The sequence below is a fragment of the Cokeromyces recurvatus genome, assembly GCF_025118155.1.
Source record: "Cokeromyces recurvatus strain NRRL 2243 chromosome Unknown BX663scaffold_4, whole genome shotgun sequence".
Taxonomy (NCBI): domain Eukaryota; kingdom Fungi; phylum Mucoromycota; class Mucoromycetes; order Mucorales; family Mucoraceae; genus Cokeromyces; species Cokeromyces recurvatus.
Window position 1 is genome coordinate 329497 of NW_026251390.1, and position 24974 is coordinate 354470.

At 29.5% G+C, this 24974-nt stretch overlaps 10 protein-coding genes across 10 annotated transcripts; 6 read left to right on the forward strand and 4 right to left on the reverse strand.

The window, feature by feature from the left end:
- The first annotated feature begins 287 nt into the window (after positions 1–287).
- BX663DRAFT_498239 (uncharacterized protein) lies at positions 288–1126 on the forward strand. Its single transcript, XM_051526020.1, has 2 exons — positions 288–331; positions 407–1126. The coding sequence occupies exons 1-2, from the start codon at positions 317–319 to the stop codon at positions 1085–1087; spliced, it is 696 nt and encodes a 231-aa protein (XP_051385935.1). The 5' UTR covers positions 288–316; the 3' UTR covers positions 1088–1126.
- A 723-nt stretch (positions 1127–1849) lies between these two features.
- BX663DRAFT_448894 (P-loop containing nucleoside triphosphate hydrolase protein) lies at positions 1850–7864 on the forward strand. Its single transcript, XM_051523719.1, has 14 exons — positions 1850–2057; positions 2153–2285; positions 2380–2617; positions 2678–2808; positions 2875–3074; positions 3124–3726; positions 3789–3929; positions 4003–4293; positions 4375–5062; positions 5143–5230; positions 5299–6283; positions 6342–6575; positions 6676–7192; positions 7271–7864. Exons 1-14 carry the CDS (start codon positions 1878–1880, stop codon positions 7801–7803), a joined length of 4962 nt encoding a protein of 1653 aa, XP_051385936.1. The 5' UTR covers positions 1850–1877; the 3' UTR covers positions 7804–7864.
- A 555-nt stretch (positions 7865–8419) lies between these two features.
- On the forward strand, positions 8420–9919 carry BX663DRAFT_498245 (cyclin-like protein). Its single transcript, XM_051526021.1, has 8 exons — positions 8420–8487; positions 8569–8696; positions 8779–8860; positions 8927–9058; positions 9125–9248; positions 9307–9352; positions 9412–9557; positions 9640–9919. The coding sequence occupies exons 1-8, from the start codon at positions 8479–8481 to the stop codon at positions 9759–9761; spliced, it is 789 nt and encodes a 262-aa protein (XP_051385937.1). The 5' UTR covers positions 8420–8478; the 3' UTR covers positions 9762–9919.
- Positions 9920–9981: 62 nt separating this feature from the next.
- On the reverse strand, positions 9982–11576 carry BX663DRAFT_428841 (uncharacterized protein; the record flags this gene model as incomplete). The annotated part of the gene is made up of 7 exons (XM_051522703.1): positions 9982–10011; positions 10083–10804; positions 10887–11042; positions 11129–11142; positions 11199–11331; positions 11396–11437; positions 11534–11576. 7 exons carry the CDS (start codon positions 11574–11576, stop codon positions 9982–9984), a joined length of 1140 nt encoding a protein of 379 aa, XP_051385938.1.
- A 1364-nt stretch (positions 11577–12940) lies between these two features.
- Positions 12941–14417, reverse strand: BX663DRAFT_549086 (A1 cistron-splicing factor; the record flags this gene model as incomplete). The annotated part of the gene is made up of 7 exons (XM_051531122.1): positions 12941–13102; positions 13172–13260; positions 13313–13471; positions 13538–13897; positions 13986–14073; positions 14124–14190; positions 14251–14417. The coding sequence occupies 7 exons, from the start codon at positions 14415–14417 to the stop codon at positions 12941–12943; spliced, it is 1092 nt and encodes a 363-aa protein (XP_051385939.1).
- A 33-nt stretch (positions 14418–14450) lies between these two features.
- On the reverse strand, positions 14451–15380 carry BX663DRAFT_498276 (uncharacterized protein). Its single transcript, XM_051526023.1, has one exon. The coding sequence runs from the start codon at positions 15331–15333 to the stop codon at positions 14527–14529; it is 807 nt and encodes a 268-aa protein (XP_051385940.1). The 5' UTR covers positions 15334–15380; the 3' UTR covers positions 14451–14526.
- Positions 15381–16346: 966 nt separating this feature from the next.
- On the reverse strand, positions 16347–18575 carry BX663DRAFT_448904 (alkaline-phosphatase-like protein). Its single transcript, XM_051523720.1, has 7 exons — positions 18329–18575; positions 17807–18207; positions 17577–17734; positions 17318–17491; positions 16989–17220; positions 16747–16904; positions 16347–16687 (listed from the first exon to the last, which is right to left on the reverse strand). Exons 1-7 carry the CDS (start codon positions 18543–18545, stop codon positions 16564–16566), a joined length of 1464 nt encoding a protein of 487 aa, XP_051385941.1. The 5' UTR covers positions 18546–18575; the 3' UTR covers positions 16347–16563.
- A 2288-nt stretch (positions 18576–20863) lies between these two features.
- On the forward strand, positions 20864–22071 carry BX663DRAFT_498282 (ribosomal RNA assembly protein mis3). The gene is made up of 5 exons (XM_051526024.1): positions 20864–20951; positions 21016–21182; positions 21265–21399; positions 21465–21731; positions 21784–22071. Exons 1-5 carry the CDS (start codon positions 20900–20902, stop codon positions 22033–22035), a joined length of 873 nt encoding a protein of 290 aa, XP_051385942.1. The 5' UTR covers positions 20864–20899; the 3' UTR covers positions 22036–22071.
- Positions 22072–22128: 57 nt separating this feature from the next.
- BX663DRAFT_246907 (uncharacterized protein) lies at positions 22129–22967 on the forward strand. Its single transcript, XM_051521855.1, has 4 exons — positions 22129–22443; positions 22523–22686; positions 22760–22832; positions 22903–22967. The coding sequence occupies exons 1-3, from the start codon at positions 22233–22235 to the stop codon at positions 22796–22798; spliced, it is 414 nt and encodes a 137-aa protein (XP_051385943.1). The 5' UTR covers positions 22129–22232; the 3' UTR covers positions 22799–22832; positions 22903–22967.
- Positions 22968–23505: 538 nt separating this feature from the next.
- On the forward strand, positions 23506–24415 carry BX663DRAFT_428311 (anaphase-promoting complex, cyclosome, subunit 4-domain-containing protein; the record flags this gene model as incomplete). Its single annotated transcript, XM_051522675.1, has 4 exons — positions 23506–23595; positions 23657–23787; positions 23872–24023; positions 24087–24415. The coding sequence occupies 4 exons, from the start codon at positions 23506–23508 to the stop codon at positions 24413–24415; spliced, it is 702 nt and encodes a 233-aa protein (XP_051385944.1).
- Positions 24416–24974: the final 559 nt, after the last annotated feature.

The following is a 24974-nucleotide window of genomic DNA, read 5'->3' on the forward strand; positions in this document are numbered from 1 at the left end:
AATGCAATATGCACAGACAATATGTGTTGAATACTACCTAAAATACAAAGAAGGAAACAAAAAAACAAAAAATAAATAAATAAATAAATAAATAAAATAAACATAGACGTTATCTGAAAATACATTGTTGATGTGCAATGTATTTTTTTTTTTACCCCTTTATCTTTCCCCTTTTTTCTGTTGTTTTTGTTATTACTTGCACTCTCTTTGTTTCTCTTTTTTACAAATATTATATAAAGCCAAATCATGAAGTAGACATTTTACTTATTGCCATATTTTCTTCTTTTTCTCTCTCTCTCTCTCTCTTTAAAGGAAAATGGGCTATGATAAAGTAATTTACACATCAAAATAGATTCTATTGTATTATGATAAATAAATAAATAATATGTTCATCTTTATATTGTAGTGTTATTTAGGCTCTTTATCTGATAATGAAGTTCAGTTCTTTAGATCTCAAACCAATGGGACAAATGAATATCCTTCTTTATCAAGTTCTTCTTCTCTAGCTATTTCAAACGGAAACTCTGCATCCTCGAACTCGAACTCAAACCTTCCGTCGTCTACCTCTTCTACTACTGTGTCTAATAATCCTATCTCGACTTCTGTATTTACTCATTCATCCATTAAATATAGACACCTCTCCGAGTCTGCACTTTTGGAAGCTGTTATCACATGCTTACCTAAAACGATTCGCGTATCGTCCAATTCAGAGGCCTGTTTTATGAGCCAACTCTCTGAAATGATACGACAAATTCGAATACCACGTTATCCTGATCATTTCTGTAGTATCTATAAGGGAAGACAAAATTTAAAGGGGTCACGTATGATATTAAAAAATTGGTTTATAAGACATTGGTACAACCCTTTCCCGACAAAGAAGGAGAAAGAGCTTCTTTTAGGTCAAACAGGCTTAGACTTTATGCAGATTAAAAACTGGTTTTCAAATACTAGAAAACGACATTGGATTCCCATTGTCAATGGCTTAATTCATAGGTATGGCCGAGAATTCATTAGTTTAATTATATTTGCTCATGGTAAACTGGACCATTTGAATCGTCTTGGTGAGAGAAGAAGAAATGCAAGTTAATCAACGAAAATTAACAATACGTTCTATTTATATTAATAAACTTATTATCTTATATCAATCCAAAAATGTGATGTAATTTCTTTTTTTTTCAAGGCAGTTTTATAGTCTAGGCATGAATTCTTTATAATCAGCTTTTAAACAGCAGAAAAAAAAAAAAAAAAAAAAAAAAAAAAAAAAAAAAAAAAACTAATTCGTTTTAGGAATAACTTAATCTCTGTTACCTACTCATTTATAATATGAGCAATAATCAAACATATTGTTTATAACTGTATTGTATTTTTGAATATAAGCCTTGCTTCAAAAATGTGGAGATTATCTAATATGTATATTTTTTTTTAATTTAACAAAAAAATTGACATCATAATACATTTATTCTAGCATAAACTCATTTTTGATTGGCTGATTAAACCTTGGTACAGTAAGACAACCCATCAGTGACATTTAGCCATTACACTAAACACAGTAGTAATTGATACTAAAGATTGAATAGTATAAAATGACTAATATCCTTAAAAAAATAAAGAAATAAAAAAAAAGTAAAATATATCTAGTATTCCTTATCAAAATATATCAACATGCATCTTTTCTTTTTTTTCTTTTTATCCAAAAGCCAAGTTTGGGGGTGTCGGTATGGAGGTAAATCATGTTTTACCTTTTCATAAAAATAAATTTAAAGTTTTTTTTTTTTTTTTTTTTTTTTTTTTTTTTTTTATAGAACGGAATCATTTTTACCTTTTTTTTTTTTTTTTTTCTATTTTTTTTATCATAGTGAAATAGAAAAAAAAAAAGAATGTCAAAAGGGGAGGCAACCATAAACTTTACAGCAAGTCAAGCTATTGAAGTATACACAAAAGGAACTAAAGCTTGGTTTCCCGATAAAGAAGAAGGTTGGATATCAGCGTCTTGTATATCAAATAAAACAGAAGGTGATAAAGTTATCATCATTTTTGAAGACGATAATAACGGCAAGGTAAAATGAAAAGAAAAAAAAAGAAAAGAAAAGAAAAGAAAGCCCTTGGAGAAAAGATAAAGTAAATGGTTATAACGAAATCTTGTAAATTTTAGGAACATGTATTTGAATCAACCATCGATCACATTACTAAAACAAATGGTTCGACTTTACCACCACTTCGAAATCCACCTAAAATAGAATATACGGATGACTTGACTAATCTAAGTTATTTGAATGAACCTTCCGGTAACATTATATATATATATATATGCAACAACAACAATATGATAATAAAGCTTTATTTCTGGTATCCATATTTATCCTTCTCTCTCTCCTCCAGTTTTAAATAGTATTAGGACAAGATATATGCAACACTTAATCTATACTTACTCGGGCATTGTTTTGATTGCTGTGAACCCATTTGATAGAGTATCACTTTATGAGCCAGATATTATTCAACAGTATTCTGGTAAAAAACGAGGAGAGCTTGAACCCCATTTATTCGCTATTGCAGAAGATGCCTATCGTTGTATGATTCGAGAGAAAAGAAATCAAACGATTGTTGTATCTGGAGAAAGGTAGAATAAGACTAAAGAAAATTGAATAAGAGTGTGTAATATTTATATGTGTACATATAGTGGTGCAGGTAAAACTGTGAGTGCGAAATATATCATGCGTTACTTTGCAACTGCTGATGACCAAGAAACAACAAATAAAAAGAAAAGAAAAGCAGAGGGGATGATGACTGAAGTGGAAGAACAGATTTTAGGTAAATAAATGAATAAATAAATGGTCTTAATTTCCATTATTATTCATGCCTGCATTCATTCCACAGCTACAAATCCTATTATGGAAGCTTTTGGTAACGCAAAAACGACACGCAATGATAATAGTTCACGATTTGGTAAATATATTGAAATTCAATTTGATAAGGATACAAACATTGTTGGTGCAAAGATAAAAACATATTTATTGGAAAGATCCAGATTGATATTTCAACCTGAAACTGAAAGAAATTATCATATATTTTACCAGGTAAGAACCCCTTCTCTACGTCATACATCACTTACACAAGTCTATTTAGCTTTGTGCCGGTGCTCCTTCAAAAGAGAGACAAAATTTCGAGATAGGAAATAGTTACTCAGATTTTCATTATTTGAATCAAAGCGGAACAGGAGAAATTCCTGGGGTAGATGATGCAGAAGAGTTTGAAATAACACAAAAGGCATTGTCAACCGTAGGTCTATCAGTGGATCTACAATGGAGGATATTCAGAGTATTAGCTGCCTTATTACATATTGGTAATATCAAAATTACAGGTCGTGGTGATGCTATCGTCTCTGATACAGACCACGCTCTTTTAATCGCTACTCGTTTATTGGGTATTAAACTCGACGAATTCCGAAAATGGATTGTTCGAAAGCAAATCATTACCCGTTCTGAGAAAATCATCACTAATTTAAATCCAACTCAAGCTCATGTTGTAAAGGATTCTGTTGCAAAATACATTTATTCAAATTTATTTGATTGGCTTGTGGGTATCATTAATGAAAGCCTTTCTTGTCCAAATCCTGATAATATTAGCAATTTTATTGGTGTTCTTGATATTTATGGATTTGAGCACTTTAAAAAGAATTCGTTTGAACAATTTTGTATTAATTATGCAAATGAAAAACTTCAGCAGCAGGTAATTCATAATTAGAACAAGGAGTTTTTTTTTTTTTTTTAATTAACTACTCTTCTTTTAAGTTCAATCAACATGTATTTAAATTAGAGCAAGAAGAATATATGCGTGAAAAGATTAATTGGACGTTTATTGAGTTTAGTGATAACCAAAAATGTATCGAGATTATTGAAGGAAAATTAGGTATCCTATCTCTTTTAGATGAGGTAAGTTTTTTTTCTTTTTTTTTCTCGAAAAATGGTCGAAAAGAATCATAGTATAACACTATATAAATTATAGGAATCTCGTCTTCCTGCTGGTACTGATCAGGGATTTTGTCAAAAATTATATGATAATTTCAATAATCCAGAATATAAAAACTATTTCAAAAAACCTCGTTTCTCAAACGAAGCATTCACAATCGCTCATTATGCACATGATGTTCAATATGAGACTGAAAACTTTTTGGAAAAAAATAAAGACTCTGTGCCCGATGAACATCTTCAATTATTGCAAAATGCAGAATTTCCATTCCTTCAGGAAATATTAGCCAAATCAACTGAGGCTGCGAATGCTGCTATTATTTCAAAGGTAAGAAAATAATTGTTATATAATTAAACTAATCGAAAATATATACATATACACATATTTATTATTTTTTTTTGTCAATAGGAAAATAAAAGAAAGAGTTTAATTTCAAGGAAACCAACACTAGGTTCTATCTTTAAACATTCTTTGATTAGCTTAATGGATACTATCGAAAGTACAAATGTGCATTATATTCGTTGTATTAAACCTAACGAAGCAAAAGTGGCTTGGGATTTTGAAGCACCTATGGTCCTTTCACAACTTCGTGCTTGTGGTGTGCTGGAGACAATTCGTATCAGTTGTTTAGGTTATCCATCTCGATGGACATACGAAGAATTCGCTGAACGCTATTATGCTTTAGTATCCTCTCATTATTGGGACCCTAAGGAAAACCCAGAGGTAAAAAGTCTTTGTCAAATTATCTTGGATACTTGCATTCAAGATACAGATAAATACCAAATGGGTGAGACAAAGATCTTTTTCCGTGCTGGTCAGTTGGCCTATCTTGAGAAGCTTCGATCCGACAAATTTAACGTTTGTGCTACTATACTTCAAAAGAACATTCGTCGTTTTGTATATCGTCATCGTTATCTGCGTATACGTGAATTGGCAATTCGACTTCAATGTCTTACTCGTAAAAGAATTGCACAAAAGGAACTTGTTCGTCGTCAACAGGAGAAGGCAGCTACCATCATTCAAACCTATTTCCGTCGATATAGGGTTCGTAAAGAGTATTTGGCAAAGAAAGGCTTTATTCTTAAGTTACAGACAGGTTTGTATATTTATTATTATTATTATTGTTATACTATCAGTAAAAAACTAAATAACATTTGTTTTATTTATTTATTTTAGCTATTCGTGCACGTATGGCCCGTCAAGATTGTCAAAAATTAAGAGAGAATAATGCCGCCATCCAAATCCAACGTCATGTTAGAGGAATGTATGTATTAAAGATAATTCTTGCTGTTTTCATTTCATGTCAAGTCTCACTTATATGTTTTATAATAGGATTGCTCGCAAATGGTACAAGACACAGCTTCAATACGTTACTTTCTTACAATCATGTATTCGTCGTCGTGCTGCTTACAAACAATTACTTGCTTTAAAAGTAGAGGCTAAATCTGCCAACCATTTCAAAGAGATCTCTTACAAGTTGGAGAATAGAGTGGTTGAATTAACGCAAACAGTGGATACATTAAAAGCTGAGAAGAAGGAAATGCATAGCAAATTATCTCATCTTGAAACTCAACTACAATACTGGACAGATAGACATGAAAAGATGGAAAAGGATTCTAAAGCTATGGAACAAAGCTTACGTCAAAACACTGTTCCTTCTTCTGAATTTGAGACTCTTAAGAAAGAAAAGGAAACACTCGCATCAGAGCACGCGATAGCATTAGAGAAAGTGACACAATTAACAACTGAATTAGATCAACTTAGAGAAGAATTAAATAAAGAAAAGGAAAAGAACAAGACAATAGTAGTAGAATTGAACAAGAAGAAGAAAGAGGAAGAAAATGAAGAAGCAATCAAAGCTCGAAATGATGAAGTAGCTGATCTAAAGGCACAAATTGTAGCATTGAAGTCACAACTTGCTAAATCTATGCATACACGTCAACAATCATCACTTCTTCCTCCTACCAAACACATTTCAAACGCTAGTCATAGAACTATTTCTCCTTCAAATCATACTGGTAATAGACGACACATGTCTCGCTTTACTGATGAGCATCCTCTCGTAGAAACAATACCGCAAGAGAATGGTTATAAGACAATACGACAAAATAGTGTTTTAATAAACAGAAAATTACGTCGCAATAGTTCTGCTGAAGTGACTGGAAATGTTCCAAAGACTTCTATTGAACAAATCCGTAAAATAGAAGAATTGGGTAAAATGAAGAGTCCTCGACCTACATCTGTTGGTCAATCAAATACACTTGCTGGAGGAAAGAGTAGTATATTAGATATTATATCTGACAATCCAGAAGAAGAGGTAAAGAGGAGAAAAGAAAAAGGAAGATATGTTTGTAAATATTTTTTTTTTTTGATAGATTAATGCTATTCTTCGTCAAGAAGAATCACTCAGAGAAGAAGTATTGGAAGGGCTTATTCAATCACTTAAACTTCCATTGCCAAATGAAAAGAATCCTCCATCACGCAAAGAAGTTATGTTTCCTGCACATATTATTAGTCTATGTGTGAATGATATGTGGAGAATTGGATATAATCGTGAATCTGAAACCTTTTTATTTGCTGTCATTGAGACAATTCAAAAACGATGCTTGGTAAACTATTTATGAAAAAAAAAAAAAAAAAAAAAAAAAAAAAAAACGTTAAAAACATGACAATTTATTAATTTCTTTTCCTTTACAAAAAAAATGATAGACTTATGTTGGAGATGAAAGTATTGTTCCTTGTGCTTTCTGGTTAACAAATGTCCATGAGCTTTTATCGTTGATTGTACAATCTGAAAATCGTATAGAAATAGAAATGAAACGAAGAGAATATTCGATTGGATGGAAAGAGTTTGAAAAATTAATTCAAACGATTAAGTTTGAGTTGCAGTGTTTAGAAGATACTATTTTCCATGTGTGGATGAAAGAAATTAAGCGAAAATATAATAAGATAATAATTCCTGCTCTTATTGAGAGTCAATCTCTTCCTGGTTTTATTACCAATGATACTGGTAGATTCTTAAACAAGCTTCTTCTGGGTGCTACAGGTCCAGCTTATAGTATGGACGATTTACTAAATTTCTTGAACAAGTTACATCGTATTATGATTTGTTACTATATTGAGCCATCTGTTATCAATCAAGTCTTGATTGAAATATTAAAGATGACAGGAGTTATAGCATTTAATGATCTTTTAATGAGAAAGAATTTTTCATCGTGGAAAAGAGGTAAACAGTTTTTAAAAAGTTTGACATGTAGGTAATTATCATACTTACGCACCGTTTTTTTTTTTTTTTTTTGACTAGCCATGCAAATTCAATATAACATTACACGTGTTGAGGAATGGTGTAAGAGTCATGGTATTCCAGAAGGAACATTACAATTAGAACATTTGATGCAAGCTACAAAGTTACTTCAATTCAAAAAGGCGACTTTAGAAGATATTGAAAATATTTACGATGTCTGTTGGATCCTCTCTCCTACTCAAGTTCAAAAATTAATTTCACAATACCATGTTGCTGACTATGAAAACCCTATTCGACCAGAAATCCTTCGTGCAGTTGCATCTCGCGTTGTTAGTGGTGATAAAAGTGATATTTTACTTTTGGATTCAGTATCAATTGAGGATACTAGTTCACCTTATGAAATTCCAGAGCCTCGTGAATCCCAACTTTACCTTTATTTACCAGCTTGGTTACACTTAAAGCGTATTCGTCGCCTTACTTTATTAGAATCGATTTTAATTGAACAAGCTGACAATCATGATACCAAAACAGTGGAGCAGGAGAAAATAAGTATGTTAACAGAAGAACCATCTGAGCTGACTTCTATTGCATAGTATATAAACTTGTTTAATACTATACAGCATCTATTTCATATATAAATATATGTATATACATACAAATAATACAAAAGTCCCCTAATGTAATCACTGTAATATATATTTATATATCCTATCTATTTATTTTCTGCTATTCTACTTTACTCTTTAAGTTGGTTATTTCATATTTCCAAAATACTGGATTCTATAGCAATAAAATCAATGTAGATGTGCAGAAGATAGAACGATATATTATTGAGCAAATAAAAGTATTATCACGTATCAGACATGCTGTAATATCAGATTCTTATATCCTATAGCTACATTTGTATTTACTAAATCCTATATTATTTTCTTTTTTTTCTTTTCTTTTTTTCTCTTTTTTCTTTACTAGAGAAAACAGTCATATTACATAAGGACCAAGTACTTTATATTCTCCTTACAACTGATCCATATTAGTACAAGCAAATGCATCTTTGTTTTGTTTACTATGATAAACTATTTTATGCGAATTTCCTCATCAATATAACAATAAAAAAAAAAGGTCACAAAAAACAATGAGGATTCTAAAAACAGAGAGAAAGTCAAAATTTACAAACAGACAAAATGCCGTAAAGCCACTTTTTTTTTCCGTTAAAATTTATTTTGTAAGACGGAAAGAATTTAGACAACCTTCACAACAAGTTGGTAGTGATGAATCAGGTAGACTATATAAAAAAAAAGAGAGAGAAAAAAAAAAGAACAAAAGGTGATGATGATTACCTGTACTAATAAGTCTCATAGTGGTATTTTACCAAAGATGAATTACAAGATACACCAACCATTTTGGACGGTAGAACATTTGAAGAAGAGCAGATAGATCGTATCAAAGGTTGTCATTATCTACTTTCTGTTGGTGCTAAACTTAACCTGTAAATTTATATTTGATTGACTTTAGTTTTAGTTTTTGATTAACTTTTTTATTTAATTTTATTTTTATTTTTTTTGTTATAGTCCTCAATTAGTTGTTGTTACCGCTACTACCTATTTTCATCGATTCTTTATGCGGCAATCAATGGCTCGATTTCATGTTTATGTACGATAAGTCCTTTTTTTTTTGTTTTACGTTGTAAATGGTTGATTAAAATAAAATTAAAAATAGGATATTGCAGCAACTTGTTTATTCGTTGCTACGAAAGTTGAAGAATGTACGCGACGACTCAAGGATATTATTATTGCATGTGCTCAAAAAGGTCAAAAGAATGATAAATTAAAATTAGAAGAAGATAGCAAGGTGAGTTCATTCAGAGGACTAGTTTTATAGTAGTAAAAAAAAAAAAAAGAACTAATTAGTTTACAGGACTTTATTCGATGGAAAGAAACTTTATTGTTTAATGAGATTATTGTATTAGAAACTCTTTGTTTTGATTTTACAGTTGAGCATCCTCATTTACATTTATTTGAGTTAGAGTCAGAATTACAGGGTAAATATATGGACAAGACTAAAATTGCCTTTCGTATTTTTTTTTAACAGATTAGTAGTATCACCGTCATCAATACGTAAAGCATGGATGTTATTGTATCAAAGGTATAGGAAATAACAATGGATATGGCTTCTAAAACTAAGTTCATAATCATTTTACTTAGCCTCGGTGCACCCTTATGTTTATTATATAAGCCTAGAATTGTAGCTGCTGCTGCTTTGTTATTAGCAACGAATTTATCAAACTCAGATAAGCTAAATGAAAATTGGTTTGAAAATCTAAAAGATATAAATGTTGGACAAGTATATGGTAAAGAAGAAGAAAGGAGGGGGCGGGTCTAAATATTAGACATTTTTTCTTTTATTCACATTTTTTTTTTCTTATAATATAGAATTAGCTGTAGAAATGTTAGAACATTATAGGGAACATTATTTAGTAAAAAGTAGTAGTAGTTCTTCTCAGCTAAATTCACCACATCCTTCTCAAATTCATCATACTACAAATGGTTACTAGATGCGTCTATCTTTCTTTCTTTTTTTTTTTAAAAAAAAAGAGGAAAAAATGTAATATATATACAAACACATACACACTATCTCTCTCTTCATTACTATTAGTATAATTATTTTTCTTTTTTTTTTGGCGAATAAAAACAAATGAAACTTTTGGCAGTCTAAATAGATACTAACAAGTACATTAAATTAATATGAATAGAAGTTACAATAATAATAAGTTGTTATAATAATTCGACAAAGTTAGCAGGAAACTATTATATAAATATATAAAAAAAAAAGAGTTGATTTTTTGTATACACATATAAATATTTACAGAACTTACAATGCCTTCACGATTTCCCATTTTTCCAGTCCACCAATCATTTTGTGTATCTGATTTTTTAATAATAGTAATGATATCTCCTTTATGAAATGGTAAATCACCCTCTTGTTCACCTGCAAAATTAAATAAAGCACGAGCTCGAAGCTGCTGCTGTTGTTGTGTATTATTTGATAAAACTAAAGATTGACTTAAAGATGAATGACCAGCCGTAATTGGTTTTGGCGCATCATAATCATGTCTCCAATTATCATTTCCTCTTGTTCTTAAGCTAGAACTATTACCCGTTTTAGCTAAATTATGTACAGCAGCACGACTAAATGACATGGGAGATGCGTTAAAGTCATCTAAATCACTTGTTCTTCTACTGTTAGGTGTATCATCATATCTGTTATATGAATGATGACGATAACTATCATAATTACGATCATAGTCATGATCTATATATCCTCTTCGACCACTACCGCCTGATTTTAATTCTAGTGCACGGTAAAGTGGATCTGCTGCTGCAGGAGGTGGAATTGTACCATTTAATAAATCTCGTGTTTGTACTTTGCCTCCATACATCTTTTTGTTTGCATCAAATCGTTCAATAATCACAGATCCTTCTAATGATACACCTGCAAATAAACCTCTTGTTTTACTATAAGAATAAACAGCTGCTATATTTTTAATCGAAGCCGTTCCAGAAGCTTCTGCATTTCTTCCGATGGGTCCAGCAGCCACTGAAAATAAATAAAAAAACAATACAAAATTTTAGTCTATTATGATAAAGGATGATGACAAAAGCTCCTTTATAAGATTTACCTGAAATATTTCCACCGAGTGTAATTGAACCATGATGCATAAATGTTCTGACAGCAGCTGAAGTATTCAAGACCATAATAAAATCTGTTAACTCTGCGCCGATTTGACCACCGAAACCCATACCACCTGTGATAATAGCTGATGGAGCTGACCATCCTTTTTATATATAATGTTTATAAAATGAATAAGAAAAAAAAACCCTCAAAAGAAATATAGATGTATATGTTCCTTCATTGACTTACTTCCATCTGGTAATCTATAAATATAACAAGTTAATAATAATAATAATAATGCTTATTTTTTTATTTTTACTTTGCAACCACAAGACCAGAACCAGCTCTACCAGAGAATAGAAACCCCGCTTTCAAGACGGTAAATATTGCTAAACCTTTCGCATCTCTTAAAATATTAGCTGGAATTATAATATCCACACCTTTTCCATTATCTGATGATAGCAATAAGAATCATGTTCATATAAATCTGTACATTATGGCACTTCTTTTCTTTACCTGTGAAACTATTCAAGATACGAGCTGCTTTTCTACATTCAGCTATTATTTAATATTATATATATATATATTAAGAAGGAAAGAGATAGTTAGATTTAGAGTCGTTATTATATAAGGATTTTATTTTATTTTTTTTACAAGCCAAGCTTGCAGGAAGTGGTGAATTGATTGTAAATGCCATAAATAAATAATAAAGAAGAAGAGGAAGAAAAAAAAAATAATAATAGTTAAAATGATGTATAATTTTATTATCAAATTCCTTTTGTCTTTTATTGGCTGACTTTAAAATAGTAAGACCAACAACATCATCATCCACTTTTCTTGTTAAAAGTCATGTATCTATTTATATATACACACACATGTATATAGATATAGATATAGATATAACAGCATTCTATATGCTATTGTTATAGTGAATAAATCTTTATAACTAACTTTAACTTTTGTTGTCTCCTCTCTCCCAATCATCATACATGTAGTAATAAAATGATCTCCATGAACGTTATAAATACTACCTACCTTCCACCACTATTATTATTACTACTAGTTATTCAATATGCTAAAATTTAATCTTATACTTGTAATAATTATAGGTTATTACTTATATCGCGTAAAAATAATAAATATCTTCCTATTGATCTACATTGAAGCAACTGTTGTAGATCAGAAATAAATATTATATCACATGGATAAAGTTACTTATGTAATACTTGAAAGAATATTACGTAATAATTATGTGTATAGTCAAATGAACTCAGTAAAATAACATTCATTACTTGCAAACCATGTTTGTAATTCTTGTACTACAAACTGTGCGTACGTGCGTGTGTGTCTGTGTGTGTGTGTATGTTTTTAGAGATAGGATGAGTGACTGACCTTAAACATTGTAAATGTTTCTCATTTACTCTAATTCTTTTGTTAATGCAATATCACTTTCTTTTTTTTTACTATACGCCTTTTTCTCAAAATGACGTCGCACTGAAAAGAAAAAAATATGACGCATTTATGGAAATTCAAGTGTTGAAATAGGTTCTATTAGAATGGGTCAAGACGCTCAAATACCAAATAGCAAATCATATTTGCTTTTAAATTGCATAGAAAAATTATTTATTGATCAATTTATATGCCACAAAACCATTTGTACTACTTTAGGATTTGAATATCATCTTTACAACAGAGATTTTGGACATGATTGATAACGTCTCGCTCCCTTTGTCTGACTGGCTTGATCCCTGAACGATTCCAGCTTCCTCGTATTGTCCTTAGGAGGCCGCTGTGGAAGAAGATCACAAGACAGCAGGTCAGGGCCAAGACAAAGACGCTAATTAACTCTTGTCTAGTTACCGCTAGACTCCTCAAGATACACTCATGTGGTAAATTCTAGTTTATTGTAGTGCATGCTTTTTTTTTTTGTTTTTGACCAGTATTCTTACATTTTTATTTTTGTATATTATTTTTTTCTACAAATGCAACATATATGTGAATATTTTTTTTTCTTTTTTGTTCAGTGCAACATGATTTTGAGAAAAGGTGCAAATAACTTCTTTATAAATCAACTATTACAGGCGCATCTTCTTCTTCTTCTTCTTCTTCACTTCCTTCATCACCTGGTATCTCCCAGTCAAATTTTACTTGAATAAACTTCTTTAGCTTTTTATATCGCTTTAACAAACTTTCATTTGATGTAGGAATGTTTCTTTGAAAAGTCTAAATCCAAAAAAAAAAGATATTATATAAAATGCTGCACAAGATAAATCCCATTTATTTTACAATTACCTTCAACATAACACTTGTAAAGTTATTTTCAGAAAGAATATCACGATAAAAATCTTCAGGACATTCATTCAACTGAAATTGTAATACATCTAATAACAGTAAATATACTTGTATACATCGATATATCGATTCATGTATTACCCATAAAGTCTATAAACATATCTGGTTTTTCTTCAATCAATTCAGTACAAGAACATAAAAGATGCACAAGATTCTTCCATTGATTAAATCCTGAAAAGTTTTGTGCCATTAATAAGCACACAAAAGCAAGTTGTAATTCACCCAGCATGACTTGATAATCTATATACAAATAATTTGTAAGTACAAAAATTTGATAGTTTTTTTCTTTTTTTTTTGAGATTTTACCATGATGATACACTTTTTTTAATAATTCACGTGCTAGCCATGATTTATCTAAGCTCCAACGAGTCACTTCTTCACCTGTGGCTCCCTTAGGAAATGATCTGCGAAGATCAAAATCGGTAAATTCCATACCTTCTTCCTTTTCAATTGCTTTACCCAATCGTTTATCTTTAGCTATGGCTACATCATTCTCTGGATTTAAATTCGCCGATTTGTCAGGAAGATGACTTACTTTACCGTTATTAGGAAGAATACGACGAACAAGTCCTGGGGTTATATAATTGGTTAATTTCTTCCATCGTTCATAATAAACTGGAGGATCTAAAGGATAGGGTCCCATGTTACGATCAAATTCTCGAATGTCTTGGTTAAATAGTATGGAAGAAAAAAAAAAAGAAAAGATATTAAAAAAAAAAGACATGTCTCAACATCAAAATCGTGTTGGTCTTACTGTATCTTAAACGTTCAACTTGATTAGGGTCTAACTCTGACTCATCGCGTATATCCTCAATTTGTGGATTCCATTGTCTAACAAGGATCTACAAGTTAAATGTTATTACATGTAAAACACATACAAAGACACATTTACCTCGCGTGATTCGAAAAAATGAAAGAAACCTGTTCTAATTCCTTCCTTACCCTCTTTACTTGTAGTTCTATAAAACGTGTAAGTCATCATTAAACAATCTTTTTAGCAAGTAAAATAATAAAATTACGAAAAATAAATAAAATGTAAGCCAGGTGGAATCAATTTGACACCTTTAAATAAGGGCCCAATCGTCCAAGCATTGTAATCAATACCAAATTCTAAATTAGCTGGTGCATCTAAAAAAAGTACAAAGGCTCCTACTTCAAATAATTTATTTGCAAGATCTTGATCCATATTTGTAATTATGAAAAAAAAAAAAAAAAAAAAAAAAAATGAAAATAGGTTCATTTATTTATTTTAGCGCCGCAAAATAAAATAAAATAAAATAATGCATCATCCTATTTTAAAGATTAAATTGTTTTTTAAAGTATGCAAAAGTGGGAGAAGATGAGTCTAATATGATATAAGCATCTTGGGATGCATTTAGGTCAACAGAATTCTTAGATTCTATTTGATAACCTTCTTCTTTAGTGATTGTTTCCGATGACGTTGTTTTTTGACTAATAGTAGGTAATGATGGAAGACTAGATCTGTGAGAGGAGGAGGATGAAGAAGAAGAAGAAGATGATAGCATATCATTTTCAAGAGTAGGAAGAATATTCTCGACATCTAATCGAGATAGAACAATTCCTCTTCTTCTGGAGATAGAAGGCATAGGCCTCTTTAAGGGTCGAGGTCGTGGATGAATCATGGCTGCTGCCGTTTCTATCTTATTACATGTAGTTTGAGAGACCTGATGGTGTGGCATAGAAATAGATTCTTGACGATTATTCTCAGGGATAGAAACAAGACCAGCTTGTTCTTTTTTAATCAATTTAGACAAACGGAATTGAATGACACTAACCCAAGCATCAAGCTCACACTGTGATTTACATTCAATTGTCCAAACTTTCTTCTGATAACCCCTATGAGTAGTAGTAGGTTCTAATCGAAATACATATGGATGACCTGGTGTCCTTGTCATGATTATCACATTTGAAATATCATGAAGATTAATTGTTTTCGATGCATTACTTGAGTGTTCATCTTTATAGTATCGCATTTCAGTGTCAAGTAATACAAAATAACGTGATTGCCACCTTGCAGTACCAAATGGACTATGTGTTAATTTGGATAACCAGCCTGAACAAGGTATTGATGATGGATTCATATTCTAAAAAAAAATATATGTATATGTACAAAAAAAAAAAAAGAAAAGAAAAGAATTATATATAATACAAGAAATGATGAGAGAGAGGAAGAAGAAGAAGAAGAAAAATAAGAGATGATGTATTTATATACCAATTTAAATTTAATTATAATTAGTATCGATCTGGGCTCCTTCTTTCTTTTTTTTTTCCTCCACTTCTTCTTACAATCATTGTTGGATTTGAAACACCGTATTCCTTAGTTTTATCTTTTTTGGTACATGTCACCCAAAAAAAAAAATACATTTATATGCATGTACATAAATAGATGTGTAAGATAATAGCATCACAAATAGAATGAATATGTACAAGTTACTATGGAAATCAGCTTATCGCTATGGGGACAGAATAGATTTTAATATCCGATTTTAAATAAAGGTCTTTGTACAGTATATTATAATTATTATTATTAATGCATGCCCGAAACTACGTTATAGATTCGTGTTTTAGAGAAATAAATATAGTTTAGGTCTCAACCACAAATAATTCGGAATTTCTTTTTTTTTTTTTTTTTTTTTTACTTTGTCTAGACAATAATAGTGGAAGAGAAGAACGATTTTCTCTTACCTTTGAAAGGGACACATTTTCGTGGACGAAGAATTAATAAGCTAATTTTTAGGATAATGCCGTGTAACCTATTAATTAACATAATATTCTTACAATGAGGTTGATTTATATCATTATGTTACTGGTATGCATTATTATCGCCATTGTTACAATATGTATTTATTTATTTATTTTTTGGTATATTATGAGTATTCATGTAAATCTATTTAGCTTAGTGGTTGCTTTCATACAAAAAAAAAAAAAAAAAAAAAAAAAAAAAAAAAAATACAACTCCCGATGATGCACCAGGCATTTTTTTTTTTTCCTCACTGGATCTCTAAAGTTACTTTAAAAGGCAAATTAATTAAAAAAATGATGAGGCTGGAATCTTTCTTCTTGGCAAATATTAGATGTCTGTTTTTCTTTTTCCTTTTTATTTTTTATTCTTTTTACTTTTTTTCGTTCTCGGATTGTATTTCATTTTGTCATCATACATAGCAAAAAGTCTTTTATAAAATCATTTTTTTAAAAAAAAAAATTAAATATATCATTGTATTTTATTTATAGCTTTAAAGAAAAGAAGTACTGTTAAGTTGTTTACTTTAATATTACAAGTTTTAATATTATTTTCGAAAAAAAAAAGAAATCTATTTTGAAAAAAATGGTATATGTTTTAAATGGGACGGTACAAAATGATAATGCTCCAAATCTTCATTATATTTTAGCTTGTCTGTGTCTGTCAAATTTGTCAAATGAAAAGAAGGATTTTCACTAATAAATAATAATAGTAATGAGATGCTGTATAACACTATTATATTTTGGAAACTTACTGATTTAATTTAATTGAAATTTCTGTCAAATTTAAATCAAGTATCTTGGTAATAAATTCACCAATTTGAATATTTTCATGACTGCCAAATAAATGGTTTGAGCCTTGACCATATGCATATAGATTAACATCTACACCACTGTGTCCATGCGTTGCCCACTTATTTTTTTTTTTTTGCAAGTTAGTTTACATACATGTTAATATATTAATTGATAGATAAATAGATATATGGATAAAACTTACTCCTAATTGAGCACGAATTGAAATCATATCAGCCAAAAATTGAGTGATATATTTTGTAGAAGTAGAAGTTTTCATGAGTTCTATTATTTCTGCATTCGTACCATCAATAATACCAAGATGGTCTTTAAAAATTGTACTCATAATATAGTCCTCCGTGAGTGTCTTTTGAGATTTTATCATTTTAGCTAAATTGTATGTTGAACTTTTAACTTTTGTTAGTACATCAGGATACCTATTTAAAAGGAAAAAAAAAAGAAAAAAAGAAAGAAAAAGAAATTACAGATGCATATTTAAAATAAATCCCTTTTTATATATAACTATTTCTTTACCAGAGATATTCAGGGTATTTCTTTGATGTTTGTCTAGCTAAGGATAAACCACCTGTTTCATGATCACTAGTTGATATCATAACTGTATCAGGGTGTTCATCAACATATTTTTTGACTAATTCAACTGTATTTTGATATTCTAAAATCTCATGCACATGTGCAGCTGCATCATTTCTATATAATTAAAAAAAAAATAAATAAATAAATAAAAGGGATTCTTTAGATATGAAATTTAAACAGTTATTCATTGAATACATACGAATGAGCAGCCATATCAATTCGACTACCTTCAATCATTAAAAAGAATCCAGTTTCTTTATTCTCAACAGCATCATACAGAATATCAAGAGCCTTTTTAGACATTTCACTTAAACTTGGTTCTATCCTTGGATCTCTATCAATTTCATAAGACATATGCTATAGATACATATATATATATATATATATATATGAGTAGATCCTTCAAATGGTTGTATAAGATATACATACATCAGAAGTGAATAATTGAATAATAGGCAAAACAGTTTCATTTATAGGCAAATTATCAAATTCTTCTCTACTTTGATTATAGAGAACAGTCTTCCAATCATACTTTGATTGTGCTTCTTTTAATAAATCTCTAGAATCTGATCTGCAACTTCCTTTCTTTGATTTAGGTAAAAAATAACAATAACCACCACCAAACATTAAATCAACACTTCTGCCTAAAGGATTATCTCCAATCTGTTGTTTGGCGATTGAATTTTCATCATCCCTATTCTCTACATGAGCCGAGAATGAAGCAGGTGTAGCGTGTGTAATTCGAGAGGTGGCTACAAGACCTGTCAACATACCTCGACTATGTTTCGCTGATTCAAGGACAGTACCACAAGGCAAATGACTAGGGTCAACTTAAAGATATGTAGCGAAGGAAAAAAAAAGAAGATTAGATATTTATATATTAGATTTAGTTTTATAATGGATAATACATATTCTCCTGTTAATAATAATATGACTAGGAAAAAAAAATACCTCCAATTGCACCGTTATATGTTTTTAAATTACAACTAAATGCAGTTGCACCAGCAGCACTATCTGTTACCAAAGTAGAAGAACTTCGTGTTCTTGATTGACCCACATGAATTGTATCTAAAGGTAATTGATAATCATATGGCTTATTATTTATAAATTGATAATAACTTCTTGCAAATGAAACTGAAGCTGGTCCAAGTCCATCGCTAATCATCATAATCACGTTTTTTGGCTTTGCTGTATTAGTTGTTGAAAATTGAACTGTTTTTTTCAGGGAAAATGTTAAAATGATTAATGTGAAAGGCCATTAATAAAATGAAATTAACTTGAATACCATAGAGTCAAAGAAATAGTATTTAAAATTACCATTATTATTTCTTGCTGCTTTATTGAAATAGAATACAGTGATTAAACTAATCACTGATAAAATAGTTGTAATACAACAGCTACCAAAGATAATCCACTTGTGATATCGAATCTACACATATTAAACATAAAAAATCTGTTTGAGGACACGTATATGTATCTTCACAGGAAAAAACAAAAACAAAGATATAGCTTACAATAAAAGAAGGCTTTTTTTTATTTTCGTCCCAGCTTTCTTCTGAACAATTCGTCTCTTCATCTAAAGAAGAAGGATTCAATTTTTGATGTAAGTTTAACAGTGGTTCATTCATTTTTCTTTTTTTTGTATTCAAAAGAAGAAGAAAAAAGGAATGTGAAAGAGAAGAAAGAGAGAGAGAAAAAAGAAAAGAAATTTGATCTTTTATTCTAAAAAAAAAAAAAAAAAAAAAAAAAAAAAAAAAAGAAAAGAAAAGAAAAAGCAGCAATTATAAAATGAGGAAATTGTGTTAAATTCCACCCACTAAACTTTTTCTATTGTTGATCTCAATTTAATTTAAGTTTAGAAAATGACTCGTAGTATTTCATTTATGGTTGATTTGTTAATCTAAAAACCTTTCTTGTGCTACTACAATCATTAGTTTGTCTGTGCTAATATCGCAAAATACATGTCTTTTATTAAACTACTATTATTTCTCTCTCTACTATAACATATATATTAGTAGACCATCTGATTTCTCTCTCACACACACTCTCTCTCTTTCTTTCTTTTTTTTTTTTTTTTTTTTTTTTTTTTTTTTTTTGAGGACTTTGTCTTTAGCTGCTAATGGCTCACCTATGAAGGGCTTTTTTTTTTTTTAATCATAGATTAGTCTGTAACTGTTATATGATTTTTGTATGTCAAACTCTTTAACTACTATTGGAACAGAAGTATCCAGAACTTAGGATGATTATTATCCTCAGTATGACAACTACAGTGAACTAGTAACATATTATCAAAAAATTACTCCTAATAAGAAGAGATATTTTTTCATTTAACTCGTTTTGGAAAAAAAAACAATTCTTTCTATAATTAAAGCAAACAAACAAATATATGTATAAATATGTATAAATATGTATTTGGATGAATTTATTCTTTCCTCCTCTTTCTTACAATAAGCAACTACTCAAAATATGTATGTATATAGCTATTATTCAAAAAGAGGCTGAAGATATAAAAGAGTTAACTCTAAAGAAAGCTATTCTACACATTTTTTTTTTTTAGTCAAAAGGAATAATTGCTCAATAGGATTTACACATGAGAATAAAAAGATACCGACATTTCGTGTAACAAAGATTCCTCAAATACCTTAACAATAAAACTGTCAGTCAGAGTCGTACAGTTCAGTAACGACATTCTAACAAAAGATCATTTATCCTATTCATCAAAGAGAACCAGGAGCATAAATTATTAACAATAAAGGGGTGTGTATGTGTGTATGTGGAAAGGAAACTTCTTCATATAAGCTTACAGATTTTACTATGCCAAATTTAAACAACATGTATTTATAAAGCAAACAGACTTACTATTAAACAGAGACTGTACAAGTTATGATGGTTAGTGATAGATTCATTGGAAGTATAAGTGATTGAAATCATGTATTTGTATGTTAAACTGGGGATAAAAAGATGTCGAAGTTTTAGATGCATCATCAGTATTTGTTATAAAATATATGTAGGAAAAAAAAAAGTATTTCTCAATAAAAGAGATACTTCTTTTCTTCATTCCTGTTTTTTAAACTAAATGATTACTCGGACTATATGAATTTTAATGTTTATTAGCATTTTTACAACATCACAAGTTCTCCAAAAAGGGGTTCCATTTAGATAATAAATGTCTTTTATTATTTAAAAGTTATAATTTAATTGAATTTAACAGATAATTTTTGAAACTTGTCAATTTAGTAGTTCTTGTCAGGAGTTATTATGAAAAGAGAACAAAATAAGAGATGCTATTTCTCTAAGCAATGTGAGTGTAGCTTACTGTTCGTACAAACTCATTTTCTGCAAAAATAAAAGTATCGATTCTAAAAGTGATTGGCTATTGCCAACCATCAAAGCATAATAGATTGTGCATGTGACTACTAGATTAAGCCACTTTTTTTTCGTATCAAATATGAAATTGAGACTTTTCTGGAAAACAAATATTTTTTTTTTTTTTTTTTTTGAAAGAGTTTATTCATCAAGATCATGTCTGAGGAAACACAAACAAAGAACAATAATCGATTTAGAAAAGACAAACGTAAATATCACTTATATATATACTACACTCATCGCATCCATTAATACTACTCTATTTATTTTAGCCTGGGATACTGATGATATTGATCATTGGAAGATTGAAGAATTTAAACCTGAATATCTTGTACAGCCTTTTACTGAAGAATCATCATTTGCAACACTTTTCCCTAAATACAGAGAAACCTATTTAAGAGAATGTTGGCCTCTTGTTACTAAAGCTCTTGAAAAATATGTAAGCTCTTTACGATTATTAAATAATACAAAAAAAAAACAACAACAACAAAGTGGTCCTAATTTATATATATTCATTAAAGGGTATTGCTTGTGTATTAGATTTAGTTGAAGGCAGTATGACAGTAAAGACAACAAGAAAAGCTTATGATCCATATGCTATTTTGAAAGCTAGAGACCTTATTAAATTATTAGCAAGAAGTGTACCATTTCCTCAAGTACAGTAATATAAATGAAGGAAAAATAAAATGATAATAATAATGATTGATTTTATAATGGATAGGCTGTTAAAATTATGGAAGATGGTATTGCCTGTGATATTATTAAGATTGGCAACATCACTCGTAATAAAGAAAGATTTGTGAAGCGTAGACAAAGATTGATTGGACCTAATGGTTCTACATTAAAGGCAATTGAATTACTGACAAAATGTTACATGATGGTGCAAGGTAATACTGTATCAGTTATGGGACCTTATAAAGGCCTTAAAGATATTCGTCGTATTGTTACAGATTGCATGAAAAATATTCACCCCATCTATCACATTAAAGTAAGTAAATAGAATAATCTATAGGTACCTATTATCTTACATAAAACAATAGGAACTTATGATTAAGAGAGAACTTGCAAAGGATCCAAAACTAGCAACAGAATCTTGGGATAGATTTTTACCACACTTCAAGAAGAGAAATGTCAAATCAAAGAAGAAGGTGATCGAAAAGCCAAAGAAGGAGTATACCCCATTCCCTCCTGCACCACAAAAATCAAAGATCGATTTACAGTTAGAAAGTGGCGAATATTTCTTGAACAAGAAAAAGAACGAAGGAGGTGTAAAGAGAAAGAGAGGCGAATAATTTTTTTTTTTTTTTTAAAAAATAATAAAGAAATAAATAGTGTACTTTGTTGTGTAAAGAAGTTTAATCCTGTCTATTGCAGTCACAATAAGCTTTTTTTTTTTTTTTTGATTTATTCCTTTCCCTTTTTTTCTTTTTTTATTATTATTATTATTTATTGCTTCTTGTAGCCAATTTTTTTTTTTTTTTATTCCTTCATGTCAAAAGTCGAAGAAAGTTTTTCCTTATTTAACGAAAATATTTTAGAAGACAGAGTCAAACTTATTTCTTGGTGTCCTACAACAGACATTTTATTAGTAGTTTCACCGGAAAATACACTTTCACTCTTTCGACATGGTAATACTTTATTATGGTCCATTGAAGATGAAATAAAGTCTAATGTCAAAGTCATTGCATGGGAGCCTAATGGTTAGAAAACACATTAATTGTGTATGTCTTTTATAGGAGGAATTTTTGTACTTAACATATATAATGGTTTTTATATTAGGGAAAAGATTTGTTTTAGGTTGTGAAAATGGAACAGTATATAAAGTAGATATAACACATTATTTACCAAAGATATCATTTTGCTGGACACCAACAGACGGTTCCTCACCTATTGTCTCACTCGTTTGGCTGAATTATGAATTTAAAAAAAAGCAAATAGATATTGTAAAGAACAGAAAAATTGTGATTTGCATAAATTTTATTTATTTATTTATTTTATTCTATTTTGGATAGGAAGGCTTTGATAGTGAGATGTTTAATTTTGAACCAAATCTAATTCCATTGAGTGAAGAACCTCCTGAAGAACCAATGTAAGATAGAAGGGAGTTTTTTTTTTCTTTTTTCTTCTTCTTTTTATCTCATCTTCTTCTTTCTTTAAAGATCATTTTTACCAAGATCAAGAAGAAAAAAAGTATCACTTCCTACTCAGCCTCATGGTGAAAATGATAAACAAACTTTATTGTTCATTGGTAATGAGAAAGGACAAATACATATCCTGTAAGTTGACCTTGTATAATTTACTTGAATTCTATTTATTTATCAAGTAAATATTATAATGAATACATAGTTTGAATGGAATATACCCAATTGGAATTGTCGATATTGGAAAGGATATTTCAATGACTCATATTACTGTCGCTCATAATCTATTATCAATTCAAGTATTGGCCCGGTCAAATAAACTATTCGAAATATATGTAATCGATACCCAGTTTTTAGAAGAGAAAAAAGAAGAAATATTTAATATTTCAAAAGTACAAATACAATTAGCATATCTGTTAGAATATATTGGTTGCACTATTGATGTGTTGAAAAGACATCATGCTTCATATATTAGATTTACAAGAAATAAAGCAAATCAATTAGTAGATTTCATTGAACAACAAAATCGTAAATATCAACTTGTTGTCTATTCCTCCTTTTTTTTTGATATTAATCTTTATATATACAGAGAATCTTGAAGTAAAAGAAGCATTTTCTACTATGCCTGAGATGGAACTTATTACGATTGCAGCAATGGGTAATATTAAGAATGAATTACAAGAGTTCTTTAAAGACATCTGGACTACTCAGGTATATAATCTATCTATGTTATTATTTTCTGTTATTAATATCATGTATATCTCTGTAATAGCGTGTTAAAGAATGGGATACAAATGTCAATCATGCATACGAAAACTCATTAAAAATTGTAAGTGAGTATATAGTGCCTGCATGTGAGAGGATATTAGTTCAACTTGATAAACTATTGGGTTATAGTTTATGGTAGATAAAACTATTAAACAAAAAAAAAAAAAAAAAAAAAAAAAAAAAAAAAAAAAGATTGATGTTTTTTTTTTCTTCTAATAGGGTTCAGCGTTATGGAGAGTTCCTTGAAAGCAGTTCTATTAGAAAATGTATTGTACAGGCTCAATTATTCCTGGTTAAGATTTTAGAATTCTCTAAATCAATGAATAACTTGAAAAAATCATTTAATGCATTTATTGCTTGGATTACATTAGGTAAGACTTTGCCTTATTTTTGTATAGTGTATAAATTTTATTAATATGTGATTGTTCTTTAAGTTGTTCAACACTTTTATGATTCAAGCTCGACAGAATTTGAAAACCCACCTATTGTATGTGAATCTCCTGAACTTGTTTTGGAATTCTTAGATAAAGAGTTTACAAAAGATAGCATGGCTGACTATTTTGATAACCTATCTGAGTTAAATTTGATTCAACTTTTATCAAATATATCTGATTCTTGTCAGCGAATACTAGAAAAGCCTTCTACAAAGGTACGAATCATTTCAGTCTTTCCCTTTTATTTAAGTCATATATCAATTGATTCGCAACCAAGGAAAGGAATTATATCAACTACAACGGTAAAGATGCAAATAGAAAGAAGTTGAAATAAATATATATAAATACATATATAAAATAGATAGACGAGGATATTGCGCAAGAAATTTATTTTTCCTTTTTGCAAACAGATCCCTCACCAAAATGTAATATAAAACAAGTAACATACGCACATACATATATAACTAACCTTTTTTTTTTTTTTTTTTTTTTTTTTTTTTTTTTTTTTTTTTTTTTTTTTTTTTACAAGTAATCGTTTTAAAGAAAAGATTTGAAGAAACCAAAATAGAATACGCTTCTTTTGAAGTGACGGGAACTATAACAGATTTTGAATTTTTTGATGATAAAGAGTTAGGAATATTAATTCAAGTAGACGATGGTAATAATAAAAATAATAATAATTTTAATATGGAAGGAACTGACAATTGTATACTTCCCCTCATTTAGAAAATACAATTCTACAAACAATTTTATTGAATGAAATCAAGTTTCATATTTTAACACATGCTGATTTAATGTCTATAAATTTAACGGTAAGAGAAAAGAATATATCAAATACTATAAATGAACTAATTATGTCCTGGAAAAAAAAAAGCCTTCAAGACTTTT